The sequence below is a fragment of the Hoplias malabaricus genome, chromosome 8 (genome assembly GCF_029633855.1).
Source record: "Hoplias malabaricus isolate fHopMal1 chromosome 8, fHopMal1.hap1, whole genome shotgun sequence".
Classification (NCBI taxonomy): domain Eukaryota; kingdom Metazoa; phylum Chordata; class Actinopteri; order Characiformes; family Erythrinidae; genus Hoplias; species Hoplias malabaricus.
This window is the reverse complement of record NC_089807.1, coordinates 13,923,414-13,942,639: the sequence shown is the minus strand read 5'-3', so window position 1 is coordinate 13,942,639 and position 19,226 is coordinate 13,923,414. Positions and strand designations below refer to the sequence as shown.

The following is a 19,226-nucleotide window of genomic DNA, read 5'->3' as shown; positions in this document are numbered from 1 at the left end:
AATTCTTTGCCTTTTCAGTATCACCCACTTAACATATTTCCCCTAGTCAGCATTTGAGATGTGTAGTATACTTCTGTGGATATCGAAGAGACTGTTTTGCATTCCTGTGCTTGTAACCAGAGCACTTACATGCAATGTATTTCATTAGTATTTTCACATTCTGCAAAGCTGTTGCCAGTTTGCCCAAGAATTGTAAATTATTACAAAATATATCCCCCAAATATGCTGTTGGGTGATTAAATGAACATGTCTCAGCAGTGGCTTTTACAGTGCTATCAAATCAAATAGCCTGACCTGAGCCAGAAACTCACTCTAAGGGCATTAGAAGGGATACTCCTGCAAGCCCTATTTCCATCAATCTCCAATTTAACGCTTTGCTCTGGGAGCAAGGCTGACATCTTTACAGTATGAGTAGACAAGAAACAGAGGTACAGCACAAAGCCCACCCCCCTAATCTTACTGCTTGACTGAGCTTTTCTGTTGTTTGGCCGGTTTTCATTCTAGTTATTGACCACATCAGCCAAATTCTTAATCCACTGTGGTATCTGATATTCCCTAATATTATCTTTCACGAAGCCCTTCACTCTTGAGTAAACACCCCCACCCAAATGCTACACTGTCTCCTCCCAATGGCCCGTGTTAACCTGGTTTTCCGTATTTCATAAAGTACAGCTGAAACACACTGGAAAGAATAACAGAATTGTAAAAGGATCTTGCAACAATGGGTGGGAAAACAAATGATTGTGGAGGTATTGTTTGTGATCAACAGCCAAAATGTGCTGGCTCTCTCGGCTATTCTCTGGGTCTTTTGCATAATTTCCAAGAAAAAGATTCATCACCTCAATTGTCACGCTGGTTTGAAACCTTGTAGGGATAAGCATACCAGATGGAAAGAATCTTTAAAACATTTTCAAACATTTTCTTACAGACCCTTTCAGAGATCAGTATATATATCTGATACCATTACTAAATAAATATTAGGACACACCCTGCTGAAAAAGCCAGACTGAGGTTTGAGTTCTGATCCATGATATCAGTCAGATATCTAGCATAATATCAGTCTTCAAGGCCTCAACACAAACGCTCTCAACAGCTACAGCTATAGTTGTGTATTGAGGCGAATAGTATAGTGTGGTGAGAACACATTTCCAGACATTTTTGCAGATTTGAAGATAATGACAACATGTTCCATTTCCACAGCGTCCTCTGGAGAAGCCTGATGGCCTGGACGTCTCTGACCAGAGCAAGGAGCACCCGCAGCACCTGTGTGAGAAGTGCAAAGTCCTGGGCTACTACTGCCGCCGCGTGCAATAAGGACCAGCAGGTCCCTGCCCACTCCTGCCTTCCTGTCCATTTGTCCCCATCCCCTTTGGTCATACAACCAAGTGCTCCATGAAAAAATGAGATGTGCCAAAATATTATTGTAAATATTGCTAATTTTAATATGGCTATGTGTATCAACAACATAAAACACATGTATTGGATTTATATGTATAATGCGTTTAGATGTGTCACTGACAGTATTGATATCCATACCAAGCACAATGGCTGACCTCAACATTGTGCTCTCTGACTGCGTGTTTACATACCCTATTTTCATTTTCCCTGCCAAGTGAAATATATGGATGTGCTGAGTGGTAAAGGTATTATATTAGTTCAGTAAAGGCCTATAATGTGCCTTGCAGTGTTCTTTGGGTCAACAGCACAACATTTTAACTGTGAATTAACAGGGGATTTTGTACTTGTCATCCCTAGCTTTTATGTTGCATATTTATTTGTGTTTTGTTTATATCATCGTGCAATTGACTTAACTCAACTGGGATATTATTTATGCCTGTGTTTATAGGCACAGGTATGGTCTAACCCCAACTCTTGCCATTAGAAACTACTGTAGGATAGAATTGTCTTTGTACAAAATTCAGCAATATCAAGTTCCTACTTATATTTGAGATGCAAAAACATTGCAAGCTAAAAAACTTTAGACAGCACTACAGCTTACTAAAAGTAAGCCTGGAAGTTAGCCTCTCAATATTGTTGACAGTAGTACATTATGTCAACTACAAATGGAACTCTCTTCACAAAGCTGTAGCATATTTGGTGACAAAATGATCGGTTTGAATTCATCTTAAAACCACAAGGCCACAGCCAGCTGAAACAAACATCTTTACTTGCCTCAGGATAGAATCCATTTGTCCATACTTCATTTGTTTGACGCTGTACTTTTAGATGTCAGGTTGTTTAAGGTCTGTTTAAGGCAGACTCCTAGCCTGTGTGTATCTATGCAATTCTACATCGGCCTAATCTTAAAATAGCTTGAGTGCTTGATCTGTGCATTAGTAGCCTTTATTAGTGGATCTAAAAACGTGTTATTATTATGTGCTAAATATCAGCCTTCCCATCTCTGAATGAAAATTGTCAAATACTTTGTCAAAACAATTCCTGTAGCTGTATTTTGGTATTTAAGAATATTTAGAGATGTTGAAACATCAAAAATTCAGTTAAAGCTTAATCACATCACAGCTGTATAAAGGCTTTGCTGTTTATGTTATTTCCAAAATACCAACATGACTGACAAATGATGGACTTTATCCCATCAAAACTGTGATTTTTTTAAGCAAACCCCATTTTCAGAAAAGTTGGGAAATTTTGTAAAATGCAATAAAATCAGAATGTGATATTTTAGGCAAGCAAGTTAATTTTTATTGCACTCTATACACAATGCGCAATATAATGTATATATAAATACATTTAGAAATTGATGCATGCAACTCAAAATGTTGGAACAGAGAAATGTTTACCACTGTGTTACATCAGCTTTCAGGAAATGGGGTTGTAGGAAGGAATGAACTCTATAAAAAAAGAGAGGAGACATTTGGCTGAAAAGTGGAAAAAAAGTGGACAAAGTATGTTAAAAAGTCTCTTGAAAGGTCTGCACCTGACAAGACGTGTTTATTAGGGTTGATTATAGGATATTGTGGAAGTATTTTAGGAATGTGGTACAGTGTAAAGATTTTTTTTCATGGGTAAAGGATGTAAAGCATTTATTTACATGATATACAGATTCTTGAAGGATATAAATAAGTTTACCTCTCCGCCTAAAAGATTTGCTCTTACAGGATTGAATTGCAGTACTAACTGGTCACACTTTATGGTGATCAAAGAGCATTTAATATTTGATTACATTAAATGTAGCTTTATTTTGTTTAAAGAAGTTAAATTGTAGACATATTTGTATGCATTTGCTGACAGAAGATATTAAAGGCAGAATGTTGCCTTATTCATAGTTGTAAGCCTAGATGTACATATAAAGTGAAACACGTTTCTTGGTATATAGAATGTGTATAATTGTTTACTAAACATCAGAAGTCATAACCTCATCTATTTTCTGTTGTCTAAAGTGTTTTTCTGATTTTTGTTTTTTTTTTGAGACGAAGCAAATCCTTGCCTGAAGGGATAAGTCCAATATGTTGTAGTGGAAGATGAAGATGATGATGATGATGATGTGAAAGTAGGGGTTTGGTAGGTAGTGTCTCATGCTGGTATAAGATGTGAATTGATGGGGCAGCAATGTAACAAACCCATTAGCACTGAACAAACACAGAACCAACTAATATTCCCCCTGTCTTGATTAGGGGTTGTGAATGCATTCGGTTTTATTTTGTGATGGTAAATCAATCAGAATATAGATTGAGTCTGTTTCTGAGGAATCAGCAGTGAGTTAGAAAAGAGATCAGTCTCACAAAATGGCTCTCTGCAAAACAGTTTGCCCTGTTTGTGAGTGTTAGCCTTCAAATAGAGCTCCTTCATTACTCAGTAAATGTAGTTTTATGTGGGCTGTTGTTGCTAATAGCTCCTCTGAGCACACACAGTTACATGCCAAGCTTCACTTCCAGCCTCATTTAGGATGGAAGGACTTATACTGTGTTTTGATTAACACTGTTATAGAAGATCAGCGAGAGACTGCTTTTCTCTGGTAAAAGCAATGGGTTCAATGTAATCGCGGCAGATTCTTAAACGCTTAACACAGAACTGTCTCCCTGCATCACTGGGATCAACTGAATCGATTGTTTGTAGCCTTAATCTGTGAGCAAGAAACAACACTATACTCTTACACAGTGGTTCCCTCATTAACACTTATTACTTCCCTTCTGAAGTAGCATAGTGATTTTCTACTCTTAATGCACTCTTTCTGACTAAAAATGGTATTAACTAGGAGCTAAGCAGCTAATATCTAATATTTAAAAGAACAGTTTGCTACATCTGAGATGATTTTTTTATTTCAATATTTTTTGCTTTCTCTGCTCGTCTTTGAAGGTGTGATGGGTGTGTTAAGCCTTGTGATGTGCTATTTCTGCTCTTACAGCCAGAGAGGCCCAAAACAATCGGAGGTAGTAATGAGATTGTCCAAGCATTTACAAGTGCTTTTGTGCATGTTTGTCTTGAATTACGTATACTTGACTTTTATAGCTCACTTTCAATGTAAACTTATTTTTTATGAAAGTTATGTGTATTTTGGAAACCAGTAAAAGATGTTGAAAATTTTGGAATTTGAAAATTGGATGCGATTTTTTTTTTCCCTTTCAAAGATACCGTTTTATGTTTATTTGTGTATATATTTGACGGCCATCATTTTCAAGTTAGCTATTTTGAAATGTTGTGATGCAATATAAAAAATTGTTTATGCGAAAAAGGGCAGATTGCTGAGATGCAAAAGAGCTGGGAGTTTTTACATTGTTTTACAATGATCTTAGGTTATATCCTACAGAAATATTTATGGAAGGTCTTTCTACACGTCTTCTGTTTTTTTGTATAAAATGCAACAGAACTACACTATGAAGGAAATATTGATGTCTGCATAGATTATTATTGGTTGGTACATAATTATTATGCCCTTACAAGCCATTTTATATGTGTTTTGTTATTTTAGATATTTACCCAAGTGCAAGTACTTTATTATGCCTATGGAAATCACCATATGTATCTGCTGAGTAGCACAAATGTTTGAAATAGCATTTCTAGGAAAGCAATAACGTTATAACAGCGAACGTTTAAGTGAAATGTCTGACTCACAGCACTGTAAGTCAAACTGTATCAAACTGTGAGCTTTTTAACATCACACGTTTTGCCATGGCAACAAAGATTATGAAATATACGTTCATCTTTTCAAAATTAAGATTTACTTAAACAATGGTGTGAGACAAAGAACTGTAGTGGAGTTTGCATGTGCATGTCTTTTAACTGATTTAAGAGGTATAGGTTTGTGCAATGTATTATTTAATATTAGTTCATGTAATTTCTCTGAAAATACTTTCATAAATTTCACCTCACTAATAACTGATTGTTACAATTAAATGCCTTTATTCACTACTAGGGTATACCAATTAATACATATTTACTGAATGTATTGATGAATCTATCGTGACATTAGATAAATGTTTATGTTCTTGTTCGTAATGTCTGTAACATATTTGAGATCATATTAAACTGGACAGAGCAACAGAGAAGGCTTCATAAATGACTGTGCAACAAAATTAAAACAAAAAAAACATCTCTGTTGCTCAACGTCCATGAAACGGCATTCCGATATGTGCCTTATTAGTTAGGAAAAAGAATACTTTGTGCTTTTAGGGGATTGTTGTATTAAAACATTGAAACCACATTTGTTATTTCTCCTCTTTTTTATTTACATTATATAAACTTTTCCTTTCAAAGGTGTTTCAAGATTTAACATATGCTTTGGTCCTCTCTAAAAGTTGGGAAACACTCTCAGATCCTCCACTTGAGAGGCAGTATGGTCTCAATTAAATACTTAGATATGGTCCTAGGGAGGGATGTTTTGTAATAGAAATCCAAGTTGAAAGCCCCATGAATGACTGTCATTTTGACATCAGGTTCATATATTTCAGAAATCGCTGAGGAAGAGATTTTCCTTCAGATCATACTTCAGTCACACTTCACTAAATCACATTCGTTTTATCTTCACAGCACAGTAACAAAGACAGATGTATCTTTTTTTTTTTAACCATTCATCTAATTGCTTGTAATAATTGTAAACATGTGCATGCTACATAAGGACGTTAAACCTTGGCAATGGAACAGCTTTTACTCTCAAAGCCAAGTTTCCGTAATTGGGGAATATAGTCCAAATCACTAAAACTTCACAAGAGGGTGGAGGCCCAAATTATATGAAGTTTGTTACAACAATGCAGACTTAAACAGAACGAGGACGAGAAGGTCTCTATGGCAACTCAGTAATCGGAGAAGTCAAACAAACGTTGTGACCTCAGCCAGCATATGGTTTCATTTAGGAGAGAGGACTGGTTTTCCACAAAGTTTTATAATTTGTTTTCATAAAGCATTTCTTTGATAAGCTACACCTCTACCTCCAGCTCCAACACAACTTCACAGTTGTAGCGTCTGTGTAGTGTACACTGGTTGGCGTCTATCAGAATGGGGATGTGGGCCTGCACGCTAATCAAAGTAAGCCAGTGGGACTGAAGCTAGGGAACTTGAATATCCACAGGTATGTCGTCACATCCTGTTCTGAAGGAACAGGAAGTCGCGTCTAAAATAAGATTTAGCATCAGTCTCAGGAAACTTTAAAAAAAAAATGCATGGAAGAAAACCAAATGAATAGTTTAGAAATGATGGTAAGGCCGCAACTGCATATTCAGTGTGGTACAGTTACAGTTCACCACAACTTGAGGTTTCATGCGTTTACATAATTAGAATTAATACCAAGAAAAAAAAATTGTACTGTCACTGTCAGAACAAACCCTTGGCTACCAATGTCTGTAACTTGTATTATGTTTTAATAATTTGAAAATACTCTACGTTGTATAAAATGTTCACGATGAACGGACCAATGGAAATTATTTGTAAATAACTTTTAAATGTAAGTTGTAGCAAGATTTATATTTTCCCTTCTTGTGTAAGAGATAGGTTTCTTTACAACAGCAACAATATGTAGGTCTGTGCTTACGTACAAAAAAGAGCAACTGAGAAAAAGAGGTTGTAGCCCTCATCTGGAAAACAGCCTTTTAGCCATTAAAAATGAAAAACATGGGCAGAGGATACAAATATCCTGAAAGAAATTCCACATGTCACAACCATTTTCATATACAATTTAGTTTATTCCAAATACCTCCTGGAATTTCCTTACAGAGCTCTCAAGAGCTACACAAAGTATATGCAACTTGTGCCTTAGTTTTAAAACCGCCAAAAGATCATAACATTTGTGTGTTTGAGATTTAACATGAAGGTCAGACATGCTTACTCAGTAAGCATACATCATCAAACACACTAAGAAAAAGGCTCATTCATTCATTAGCAATTGCTGGAATTGAAACTATAAAATATTTTCTTATGCAACTGCATTCACAGACCTTATTATCTATTGCATTCAAATCATTTCCCTCTTGGCTGGAGGCTAGCAAAATAACAGTCAGTGTTGTGTAGTGTGGACATTATTTAAGCTCCCCACAGTCAATGATGACAATCTTCTTAACTGTTCCTCCATCATGCAAACCATACGACTCCATTACACCGACAGTCTCCATTCCCTCTTTTACATGACCAAACACAACATGTTTGCCATCGAGCCTGAGAAAGACATAAAAATAGTATGAAGCAAATGTGATTTGGCCTCCACTGCTCTGGTTAACAAATCAACAAATCATCAGCATCAGAATTTCTTAAAATTTCAGCGGTGGTCTCTCTATGAAAGTGGCCTTAAATGTGTACCATTCTGTTTTTGCTGTGCAGATGAAAAACTGAGATCCGTTGGTGTTTGGTCCAGAGTTTGCCATTGATAGCACACCTGTAGGAACCAAGACACGAGAACATTAGGTCTCAGTTTGCACTGGATGCATTAATTATGATTTAGTGGCCACGTTATAATCAAAAGCTCCACAACAATGAGCTGAATGTAAAGAAGAACAGAGAATCCAAAACACTAAAGCGGACTGCAGCGCTGCATGAGGGCACACATCTGGATTGGGTAAGTTATATTTCTCTACTATAATTACATCCAGGCCAGTATTACACAACCTGACACTATTTGCCCATATCAATCTATCAAGAGGGTTTGTTGGTTTAGGAACCCCCTGGCACCAAAAATGCACTATGATACATTGATGTTGACTCGCTCTGAAAGTAGGTCATTCGTTTGTGGATTACAAAATCTCTGCTCTTCCCTGCTGTGGCTCCTGCCTCCACCTAGTGGGCTTAAACAAAAGTGAAAGTAGCAGCATATACACAATCATGTTCTCTTTGCTCATTAACTAGCAGACAAGAGTAAGCTGAATCCCACGGGGCTGAACTGACGTAGCTTTGAGTCTTTGTTGTGGCATTTCTGTCAGGACTCTGGGAGTAATGGGCATGTTACATCACCTGGGCCAGTGTGCTTCAACTTGAAATTCTCGTCTTTGAATTTCTTCCCATAAATTGATTTTCCACCCGTGCCGTTATGATTTGTGAAGTCTCCACCCTGTAGGGGCAAACATATTCAGGTATTTTCTAGTGGACATTAAGTATGTATTTAATGTAAAAAGACATACTCATTAATGCACTATAGATTCATCCATTCATTATCTGTAACCACTTATTACAGTTCAGGGTTGTGGTGGGCCCGGAGCCTACCCGGAATCACTGGGCGCAATAAGGAAACCCACCCTGGAGGGGGCGCCAGTCCTTTGCAGGGTGAAACAGACCCAGACATTCAATCACACACTGGTAGGGTGACCAGACTACTGACGTACAGACTGACCAATTAAATGTTTACAGAGAAGGTTATCGACCAATAACGGTAGCTCTACAGTCAGACCGTCCAATCAGAAGATTTTAGGCTCCTTCACCACGCCCCCTTCTCACTTAAGCGAACCAATCGGAGTAGGGGAGGGCGGGACTAGTTTGTGAACGAAGCGCTTCTCGAAGTTCTATGTAAGCTCTAGAAAAACAAAATCCCGGACACTTTTAAGTCTAAAAAAGAGGACGTCTGGTCACCCTAACCTATGGACACTTCTGAGTCGCCTGTCCACCGACCAGCGTGTGTTTTTGGACCGTGGAACGAAACAGGAGCACCCGGAGGAAACTTGATATTTTACAACATTCCGTTAATTCCCCTATAAAATAATAAATAGCTAGATACCTGACACATGAACTCAGGAATAATTCTGTGGAAAACAGAGCCTTTAAATCCAAAGCCATGTTCTCCTGTACAGAGGGCTCGAAAGTTCTCTGGAAGACAAAACAGTTCATTCTCATTCAGTCGGTTTCTGAGGTAACTTCAGGCGGGCTGCATGGAGAACTCATGAACGGACTTACCTGCTGTTTGGGGAACAGCCTCTGCATTGAGCTGTGTGGAAAAAAACAGCTCTGTGAATAAATGCAAGCTCGGTTACAGTTACTTTAATCCTGTTCTACAGTAATTCCGCAGTACAGAGGGGACCACTGAAGCCTAACACGTTGCTGGGAATTGGGATAATGATAAAGACATGAATCATACCTAACCATGCGTTCACCTTGTAGTGATTCTTACTTCAATTGTGATTCTTCCAATGAACTCTCCGTCCGCTGCTATGTCCATAAAGACCAGCGGGTTCTGCGGGGGTCCTGACAGGAGTCTGCTCGCAGCGATAGCGACTGAGCTAAACTTCACTCGATTTTTCATTTGCAACATTGCGGCACAAGTGTTTCAGATGAAGCCGCGGGGGACCGGGATGTGAAAAACTGACCAAGGTGAAACGTATGTGTTTACAAAGCTCGGCCATCGCCGCCATGTGACCTGTTCCCTCAGGGCGGAGAAAAACACAACAGCGCCGCATCGTGGACGATTTATAGATTTACAGGGACGTGAACAGCACCACTAACTCAAACCACACAACACTCTCTACTGAATAAAGCAAGGGACTGCATTTTTTAAATAATCATTGTGTCTAAGAATACAAAATACATAAACATTGCAAATTTATGCTCCGGAAAATATTACTTGGTTAAAAAGGCGTGAAATAAAGAAGTGAAATAAACAGCAACAAGCTTGTCCTTTGGTACATGTTACTGACACTGGCATTGGGTGTATTTCATTTGATATAGAAATATATTTTTGTAACTATTTTGTCAATTTGATGCTTTAATTTTTAATTGAGATACTGTCTCTTAAAATGTTATAATTTTTATTAAATAAAATGTCCATTATAAATCAACTTCTGTAATGCCTTCAAATACATTCATAAATACTGAAATATTCTCAGATGTAAACTGTCGTTTTATTTGATTTTTACACTGTGCTCAATCTGGTGCAGCAGGTTAGTGTCGCAGTCACACAGCTCCAGGGACCTGGAGGTTGTGGGTTCGATTCCTGCTCAGGCTCCAGGTGTCTGTGAGGAGTTGGTGTGTTCTCCCTGTGTCCGCGTGGGTTTCCTCCCACAGTCCAAAAAACACACGTTAGTAGGTGGATTGGTGACTTAAAAGTGTGAATGTGTGTGTGTGTGTTGCCCTGTGAAGGGCTGGCGCCCCCTCCAGGGTGTATTCCTGCCTTGCACCCAATGATTCCAGGTAGGCTCTGGACCCACCGTGACTCTGAACTGGATAAGCGCTTACAGATAATGAATGGATTGTGATTGATTAAAGCTAATATGACTTAATTATATCATAATTATATTGCTAATAATCTAGAGGAATTTATTATTAAAAGTAATCTGACTGTAGGTCTTTTAAAACAAATCTGTTATTTCATGTCCCTGATTAAACCCAAGAGTGAGCAAGGAAAATGAAATTTGTTAAATTCTGCCCATGTGTTATTATTTCTGACCTGTGAAGTCTTTAAATTACCCATAACATGAAAATATACTAAATTTTAGAATGGACTTGTAGTTTGCAAATAAGACTAAACGTTAAAAACATAGAAACTCCTCTAAACCAAACTTGAAACTACAAACCGCCTATGAATCGACTGTGTATGTGATCACCACCACATTCACGCTTTGGCCATTCATATAGAGCTCTGTTTAGGCTCAAATAAAGAACATTAGAACAAAGGTAAATAAACTCTCACAAATATCATAAATATGACTTGGAGTAAATGATAAGAAAACAATAAAATACAGGAAAATGTATGATATGGACCATTTAATATTAAATGATTGCTGTCTTGTCCATCATAAAAAATATTTCAACAAACCAGTGACTGTGTTTCATCTGAATACATATTTATTAGATAAATATTAGGATGTCACAGCATCTAACTACATACAGTTTTGCAAGACTAAAAATCACAATTAGTTTTTTTCTTCTTCTGAACAGTTTAAAATATGAAATGATTGTACACAGAATGTACAAACTAAAAGACAACTGCCACTTTAGGTGCCAATCACCTCAGATTGTACCTTTTTTTCTCTGATCGTGATATCAAAATTGTACAAACTATGAATTTGGTTACAATCTTTTGGAACCACTTCTGGCACCATGTCCCTAACCTCCAAATTATTCCCCGGGATTTTTTTTCATGATGTTTTTTTTTTCTTTTGTAGCACCTTATAGAGTACACAGGTAATGGAGCAATACACATAAGCTAAATATTACACAAAGGTAAAACAAATGTGTCTCATTACCCCCCATTTCCCCTGACAAGGAGGGCTGGAAATATTTTACACAAGTGGAAAAAATGGCGAGAGGTTCCACAGACGCTAACAAACACAGATTCATTTTACCCAATTCGAGTCTGTTAGGAGGATGCAAGCTTTACAAATTCTAAATACACAATGCACATTCCCCTGGGGAAAATGAATACATTTCTGTTAACGTGTCTCTATTTGTCATTTACATATTTACATGCATCCCTTATTGTCCCCTGCTCCTGCTCTATTTTTCAGACCAGTTTCCCATCGAGACTGTGACTGAGTAGGGGACGTCTGACTCATCTCTCCGTAACCATCTCCACCTCAGATTACGCTTTCTTCTCAAAGACTGTACAAACTACAGGTGTGCAGGTCTACAGCATGAACTACACTCAACCTGAAGTGTGACCCAGTGGAAGCGGAGACTGCAGTTCAGTTTGTGTGTGTAGAACGTGGGAACATAAATGTGGCAGTGCATCATTTAAAAAAAAAAAAAGAAGATATACAAATGGATAACCACATTGTCCTGTTCTGAAGGAGTTCAAATATGTCAACAACAAACAAAAGGTCTGTACATAATTGAGCACAAAAATCGTAATACAAAATAATTTAAAATTAAAAAAAAACATAAATGGGGTAAATATGCATCTAACAAATCAGATTGTGAATGGTTTTCAGTTGTAAGCTCAAACAAGTGACATTATTGCTCCAGCACAAAATAATATATCATGAAAACATCAGAACATAATGCAAACATACAGTACATTTTGATTATTAACCAAGGGTATAAATTATTTTAAAAGGGTGGGTGGTTGGGGGCAAAGCATTTTTCTTTGTAAAATGAACACAGTATTGTGATGTGTGAGGTGTGTTGTGTAAAGTGACTCCTTTTTCTGAGTTGCATGGTCTAAGCGCCTGTGTAAAATAAATTTGGGCATTCTTTTTTTTTTTTTTAGTCTTTTTTGATTACCTTTTTTGCCCTGGGTGTGGTTTGTAAAATGTCTGGTTAAAGCATGGTTTCTGATGGTTTACAGCAAACATAATGTAAATACGTCCTCATGTGACATCTACAAATGAAGAAATGACTGTAAAAACCTACTGGACCGTACAATACCATTATCATAACTATATACCGTTAGGCAAATGCCTTGCTGGACCTGAAGATGTCTCATGCTTTGATAATCACAATATCCGCATATCACCTCGCTAAGATGTTTGGGTCACCTCCTCCCATCACAACACAGGACTTTGGTAGTACATGGCCATATTGTAATAAACGCACATACACTGTACATTTAGAGTTACAACAACAGGGGAAAAACAGTAATCATAGCATGAACAATATATTGTGCATAACCAACATAATCCTTTATGTGATCGCAGTTGTGTTTAAAATGTCGAATAGAAACGGGACAGAGGAACACGTCTGAAAGCACTGATTTAAAAATGAAACAAAACCAACACTTGTTTCTATCACGAAAACCAGGGGTGATTGGCACAAGTGCACATTAAAACACACTGTATGCAGTCTTGTCATGACTGGGTTGAAAGACATCACAAAGCCTGGGAGGGACTAAGCTCATGCATTAATGGGAAAAGAGAACCCTGGAACAAACAGCTGATAAGAGGGTTCAGGATGCTGTAACACTTAGATGTTATAAGCTACTCTTATAAATAGTGATTGCAGTCATTTTTACTTTTCAAAATGAATTGCTTTACCCATTCAGTTTGGTTCCACAGCACTCTGATGATGGAGAGATTTTGTGAAGGAGGTACAGTGCTGGTAATTACTGGATATAATCAGGCATACAGTATTTGCATGTTTGTATGAAAAATAAAACGTTAAAAATGGAATTTTCATAACACCTTATGAAGTAGTTTTACTTTGAACGGAACACACATGAGTGATAATGATGGTAGTGGTGATATATGATATGCTGTGCTAAAGGAGTTTCCTAGGAGGGCACACGTTCACATGTTCCACGTATGAGTGTCGATGGACTTGCGAATCCCACCATTAGTCTCTGATGGGGACAAGCAGATCACTCTGATGCGAATCCTCTCCACGAGTGTGATGCAAACATTCTTCCCTTTGATGTTTCCTTTGCACTCTTCCTTTTGCAGACTGCTGAATTTTATTGTGCTTTTTCCAAGTGACTGGGACAGACAAACGGTGTGGACATCTAGCGAAAAATGCTAGATGGGGGTTAAATAGGAAGCAATGGCGGTAAAGCTTGGAAGAACAAATCTCAGAGCTTGTGGACACACACGCGCCAGTTACAGGAAGTTTTTTTTTTCTATTCAGGTCTTGCTTTTCACAAAAAGAAAAAAAAATCTGAATTAAAAAAATGCTACAACACTTTCCTAGTGAGCACACAAACAGTCCTGTGTGACATATATATTCATATGAACTGATTATAGCTGCACAGTCTTTTTTTTCATATTAGTACTGAAAGATATCACTTTAGTGCCAACCAACATGGCTGCCTTACATGTGTGGAAAAGGACGTCCATAAAAGAGTGAGATATTTACAGGGTAAGAGGCAGAGGAAGGAAGAGTGTTTTGCGCTTGTAAAGTACTGGACTGGTGCTCAGAGTGCATCTCCACTCCTGACAGGCAAACATGTCAGTGCCTCGAGTAAAGGAGGATTAGGAAAGTCAGTTGTTTTCAAAGAGAGAGAGCAGATCGTCATTGCTGTTGCTTGGGAGGTCAGGAGGGTCAAGGTACGACAGTAACTCATCTGGGTTTGCCAGCTCAGGCAGCAGCTGCAGACGACAAGACAAATGTTAGAAAGCACAAAGACAATGTTTCAACTGTGAGCTTAATATCAAAAACAGCTCAGCAAATATGGCAAAAAAGTGTATTCGTATATATTTACTATATTTTAATAATAATCACAACTGGGTATAAATTCTGAAAAAAAAATCTGGTAATCTAAATAAAAACAGGAAAATGAATGACCAAGGTACGTTTATTGTGTATGTTTATTTCATGTTCATAAGGGGCAACCATAGCCTTAAGAGAGTGGTGTGCATGATCTAACCCCTTGTACTATGTCATGGCCTGGCCACTGTACTTTAAGCTAACAATACTAACATTAGCTATAGTGAAAAAAAGAGTAAAAACAAAAAAAATAACCACAAGAGCATTTTAGGGGTCACCTTACTCCACTTCTTTGGGAGGTTAAATATCTGCAAATTTCAGTGAGAAGCAGGTTTCCCAGGAAGCTCACACACTTCTACCGTAAAATGGCATGTAGATGCACAAAGGAACAAGAGGCCTAGTATTATGACTTTAATTCCTAAATATTTATAACTTATAACAGGTTAAATAGGATTTTCAACTGTAATCCAGCCCCCCGAAGACTGACAAACCATGGGCTAGAACTTTGGTTAAAAAGGTTTGAGGACCCCTGAAGTAGTGAATAACTAGACTCATTCTCCCTCTCCGTGTAACGAACACAAGGTTCATATCACAACCCACTGTGCCAAAGTTTTATTTCTGTCTGAAGAACAGAACAGCATTAACATTTAACTGAAATAACATTTAACTTTGTATCATTTGATCGCCTCGGCTTAATATCCACTGTGAAATGTAACGTGTTATGTCTTATTTTATTTATTTATTATTTTTTTAAAAGTATTTTAAATGAGCAAAGCATACAAGCTCACCATGCTTTAGCAATATTTTATAACCCCTCATAATAGGGCTGAATGATTCTTGAATACACTGACACTGAAATAATTATCGTTCCTTGCTCGGTACCCACCCGAAACTGGATAAGTGGTCACAGACAATAAATGAATATGTACTGCAGTATTTGCCAGAAACGTACAGAAATGACCCACTGCACCTGCTCCATGATGATGTTGAAACGATATATTGTGCAGCCCTACATCCTACAGAGCAGAGAAAAGAGTAAAGCATCACTCCAGTATGTGGTGTGGTTACTCACATCCAGAGAGGGCTCAGGCATATCTGCCGGCCCCTGACCCACTTGGCCCTCAGCGGCAGGGTTGAAGGACATGTCAGGGTGCGGATGGCTGTTGGGGCCAGGCTGCTGCGGTGGGGGAGGAGCTTGGCGAGGGGGCTGAGAAGATGGGGGGCCGCTGTGATGTAAAGGCTGTGCTGATTGGCTGTTGGGGTGGGGGGATGCGTGCATGCCAGGCTGCATGGAAGCATGGGACTGCTCAGCGCTCACAGGATGAGGCATCTACAGGAGAGAGAGAAGCAGTGAGTGAGGAAGTGGGAGGCAGTGAGGCACTATGTGCGCAGCCTGGAGCATGGAACAGCAATCGAGTCACAGCCAGAAACACACACACACACACACACACACACACACACACACACTGTTTGGAGTGCCACAAGAGCAATGCAAAATCAACATCAGAGCATATCACATTTTCTGTGTTTTCACCATCATACTTTTATACACATTGATGGAAACAGCAAATATTGAAAATTAATTGGAAATTTTACACATTTCAAATTAACGAAGGAAAACTTTCCTGAAAATGGTGAACAGAGCTGTTGGTTATTCTAATATAACTGTGAATAACAGTCAATGAAGCAACAATGAAATAATTAGAAAAGTAACATTTAAAATGCCTCCATTTTAAAAGTGGTGATGGAATGTTGAGGCAGTCTGTTGTTGTTAAAATAATTGATAAATTGAGTAAAATATTTGTATCTACAAAACATATATACAGTATATGCCCTATTACTCCATATAAATCAATGAATTACGAACATCTCAATATCATGGAAGTGACGCCAAACATTTAAATAGTAATCATTAAAGTGTCATTAAAATGACACATCTGTAATCAGTACAAAGGCGTTCATCTTGATCAAGTGCCAGAAATTAATATGGAGAGCATGTTGATGTTGTAAGAATATCAATTATGTTATGTTAACAGAGAGAAGGGCTTGGGTGACTCTTCGTGTTTGAATGAAAAACAAGCTTCAGAGTGTTTATATTAAACACTGCTTGACTGAAAACTGTGAGGCTGGACCTGACGTCAAGATCTGGACTTGTGCTGTCTTACCGAGTCAGGCATGCCATGGCCAAGGGGTTTTTCTGGGCCCATGAGGTTGTTGGGCACATCTGGAGGGTGGGAGAGCTGTGGCCCGTGCATGAAATCATTCATAGGAGCTCCTCCACCAGAATTACCATGGGGAAAGTCAAAGTTTCCATGGCCCTGGTAACTATTGCCTGCAAAGAAAACAGAGAAGAGCACTTGAGAAACTTTACTTCAGCCAGAGAAAGAGGTGCATGGGTCAGCCTTTTAAAAAATCTGAAGGCATAAGTCTATCTGACTGTTATGACTTTGACATAAAAAACAGTCGGAAGCTCTCAGAAAAGAAGACCTTGTAAAATGTTTAAGGCTATTTTTCCTAAGGTAGACAGAGTGAAAATTTGGAGCCGGCTGGGCTGCTGACCTCTACCTTGGCCCCCATACTCTGTGCTGTTCCCTCCATGCTGTGGGGGGAGGGAGGTATAGGGTGAGGGTCCTGGCCCCAGCTGTGCGATCATATCCATCACATTAGGCATGATCATCTGGCTGGGGCTCATGGTCTTAAAGCGTTTGGCCAGAGGGCCGTCTGGATCCTCCTTTATGTGCAGGTCGGACTTTATGGGTACAGGCCGCCAACTACACGTAGGGTCGATGGTAACCTCTTCGAACTCCGAGCTAAAAGCGAAAAAACAGGAGATTCCGTTCAACAGGAATTCTGGTGGACATGTGGTTCTAAATGTCTACTAAAGGTACAAAATGTGTCAGTCCTTAAGTGTGTTTACTTAATTCATACATACTTTTGAATGGCATTGAGAATTCCCCACATGTACTGGTCCACTTCCAGACCCTCCAATAACGCAGTTTTACTGAGGACAGAGTGAGTCGTGTTAAACTACATCCAAAGAGAAAAACACATTTTCAGTCCAACTGTGGTTTGAACATACTTGCATACGGGACACCTCCACGTTCCTCTCTCACAGTTCAGCTGCAGATAGGATTCCAGATCAAAACACTGTGGGTGAAAGGCATACGTTATGGAAAAATCTATCCTGATAAGGAAAGACAGAGTCAAAAAATAAAACAAATGCTCCATTAAATATACATCTAATTTTACATACGTTTAAAATATGAACTGATATTTAATTATATAAAACGGGATATATTTTTAGGAGCAAAAGACTGTACAGAGTATATTTAGAATGTACTGTCATTGTCCAGTTAAAAACATATATCTCCCAAAACAGTAACTTTACAGGAGAAAACCTTTCATTGGTAGTCTAGTACCTAGCTTTCATTAGTAGTCATTGTAAAAAGATTTTATTCCAAGTAATTCTGGAGCTTTTCTATTGGTCAAATCATCATGAAATTTTCACACGATGTGAAAGACAGCTGCTGTGCTCAAATAATGAAGAAAACTAAAAACTGGCAAAAATATAGATACATCTTTTTAATTGGACAGCAACAATATATTACATTTAGACTTAATTTAAACAAATTAAAATAATTTCCTAACCAACTGCAGCCATTTTGACAACAGTTTGCAGTTTATGATTCCTCCCCAGTGGAACTTAGCCAGCAGACTTGACTCCTTTCCCTACCTGCACATGCTTGCAATCGTGTCCCCGGGCGGGCAGCTGGATACGCCGGAACGTGATGGGACACTTGAGAGACACTTTAATGGCTGTCTGCTCCACCCCATCCTCTCCATTCAGAGTGGCGTTCCCAGAGGATGCTGCTACGCTACTGAAATTCCTCTTTACTGCACACAGAGAAGAAGAGTCAGACACTAGCACATACAGTAAGAAAGTTCAAGTTAAATTGTATTATTTACATACACTGAAATTCAAAATGTGATTATTTACATACGCTGAAACTTCTAACGAGTAAGTGGACCAACTCAGAGGCAGTAAAAACACTGACCGTTTTCTTAGTGTGTACAAACCAAGACTCAAAAGGGGGACTATCCTCTCCTGGATTAAATTAAATAGCAGAATTCTGCATTTATATTCACTTACACGAAGGACGGCTGGAGAATTCTTACGGTTGGTAAGTGGAGTGGTGGGCACGGCCATAATTTGACTGTAGCTACACTATATTTTTACTTTTCTAGCCCAAGAAATAAATACCAATATTTTCATATACCTCTATTACAAAGACATATACATATATGCATACATATACACACAGAGCTACAGATTTGAAATCACAAAATTAGGCATTATTAAAATTCAAGTTGCATTGTGTGAGAATTTTTGGCTTTAATTCCACGCACAAATGCGTGAATACAATTCACCAAATATCACTGATCGTTACAATACTGAAAGTTGAGGATGTTTTTAGTTTTAGAGATTTTTTCTGAGAAGGCGTACTGGAGTGTGGTCTTACTTTTGGTGATACAATGTTCTGCAGGCAGGAGCCTTTTCTTCAGTAGGCCCTGCAGGACGGATCTCACTGACGGCCTGTGCACCAGCTGCAGCACGAACAAGTGCGACTGGAACAAGAACAGACACGTGTTAACACACACCAGCGAGCCCCCCACATCATCAAATCTCTGCATTAGTGCCCTGGGATAATGATATCTCTACAGTGTGT

The 19,226-nt window shown here is 38.5% G+C and overlaps 3 protein-coding genes across 9 annotated transcripts in view; 1 reads left to right on the top strand and 2 right to left on the bottom strand.

The window, feature by feature from the left end:
• The window catches only part of zcchc24 (zinc finger, CCHC domain containing 24), a 40,413-nt gene extending 34,761 nt beyond the window's left edge, over window positions 1-5,652 (top strand). Inside the window, exon 4 of the mRNA XM_066680120.1 lies at window positions 1,201-5,652. Coding sequence (XP_066536217.1) covers window positions 1,201-1,314 — 114 coding nt within the window. The 3' untranslated portion in view covers window positions 1,315-5,652. The remainder of the gene's footprint in view (window positions 1-1,200) is intronic.
• A 1,493-nt stretch (window positions 5,653-7,145) lies between these two features.
• Window positions 7,146-9,789, bottom strand: ppifa (peptidylprolyl isomerase Fa). Of its 3 annotated transcripts, none has more exons than XM_066678754.1 (6): window positions 9,539-9,789; window positions 9,325-9,355; window positions 9,149-9,237; window positions 8,392-8,488; window positions 7,744-7,819; window positions 7,146-7,602 (listed from the first exon to the last, which is right to left on the bottom strand). In XM_066678754.1, the coding sequence occupies exons 1-6, from the start codon at window positions 9,677-9,679 to the stop codon at window positions 7,467-7,469; spliced, it is 570 nt and encodes a 189-aa protein (XP_066534851.1). In that variant the 5' UTR covers window positions 9,680-9,789; the 3' UTR covers window positions 7,146-7,466. The 3 variants fall into 3 exon arrangements, with proteins under 3 accessions (XP_066534851.1, XP_066534853.1, XP_066534854.1); XM_066678756.1 differs by having other exon boundaries at window positions 9,506-9,674; XM_066678757.1 differs by having other exon boundaries at window positions 9,522-9,674.
• A 1,361-nt stretch (window positions 9,790-11,150) lies between these two features.
• Window positions 11,151-19,226, bottom strand: part of zmiz1a (zinc finger, MIZ-type containing 1a) — a 144,420-nt gene continuing 136,344 nt past the window's right edge. For 3 of the 5 annotated variants that reach the window (XM_066678777.1, XM_066678779.1, XM_066678781.1), the window contains 8 exons: window positions 19,020-19,125; window positions 18,233-18,393; window positions 17,579-17,646; window positions 17,432-17,500; window positions 17,059-17,309; window positions 16,665-16,831; window positions 15,572-15,829; window positions 11,151-14,381 (listed from right to left, as the gene is read on the bottom strand). In XM_066678777.1, the coding sequence (XP_066534874.1) occupies window positions 14,274-14,381; window positions 15,572-15,829; window positions 16,665-16,831; window positions 17,059-17,309; window positions 17,432-17,500; window positions 17,579-17,646; window positions 18,233-18,393; window positions 19,020-19,125 (1,188 nt within the window). In that variant the 3' untranslated portion in view covers window positions 11,151-14,273. The remainder of the gene's footprint in view (window positions 14,382-15,571; window positions 15,830-16,664; window positions 16,832-17,058; window positions 17,310-17,431; window positions 17,501-17,578; window positions 17,647-18,232; window positions 18,394-19,019; window positions 19,126-19,226) is intronic. The other 2 variants (XM_066678778.1, XM_066678780.1) reach the window with 1 other exon arrangement.

Coding starts and splice junctions, on each gene's coding strand:
- ppifa (XM_066678754.1), bottom strand. CDS start 9,679: ATGTTGCAAATGAAAAATCGAGTGAAGTTTAGCTCAGTCGCTATCGCT. Junction 9,356..9,538: donor TTGGAAGAATCACAATTGAA/GTAAGAATCACT, acceptor TTTTCCACACAG/CTCAATGCAGAGGCTGTTCC. Junction 9,238..9,324: donor GGCTGTTCCCCAAACAGCAG/GTAAGTCCGTTC, acceptor TTTGTCTTCCAG/AGAACTTTCGAGCCCTCTGT.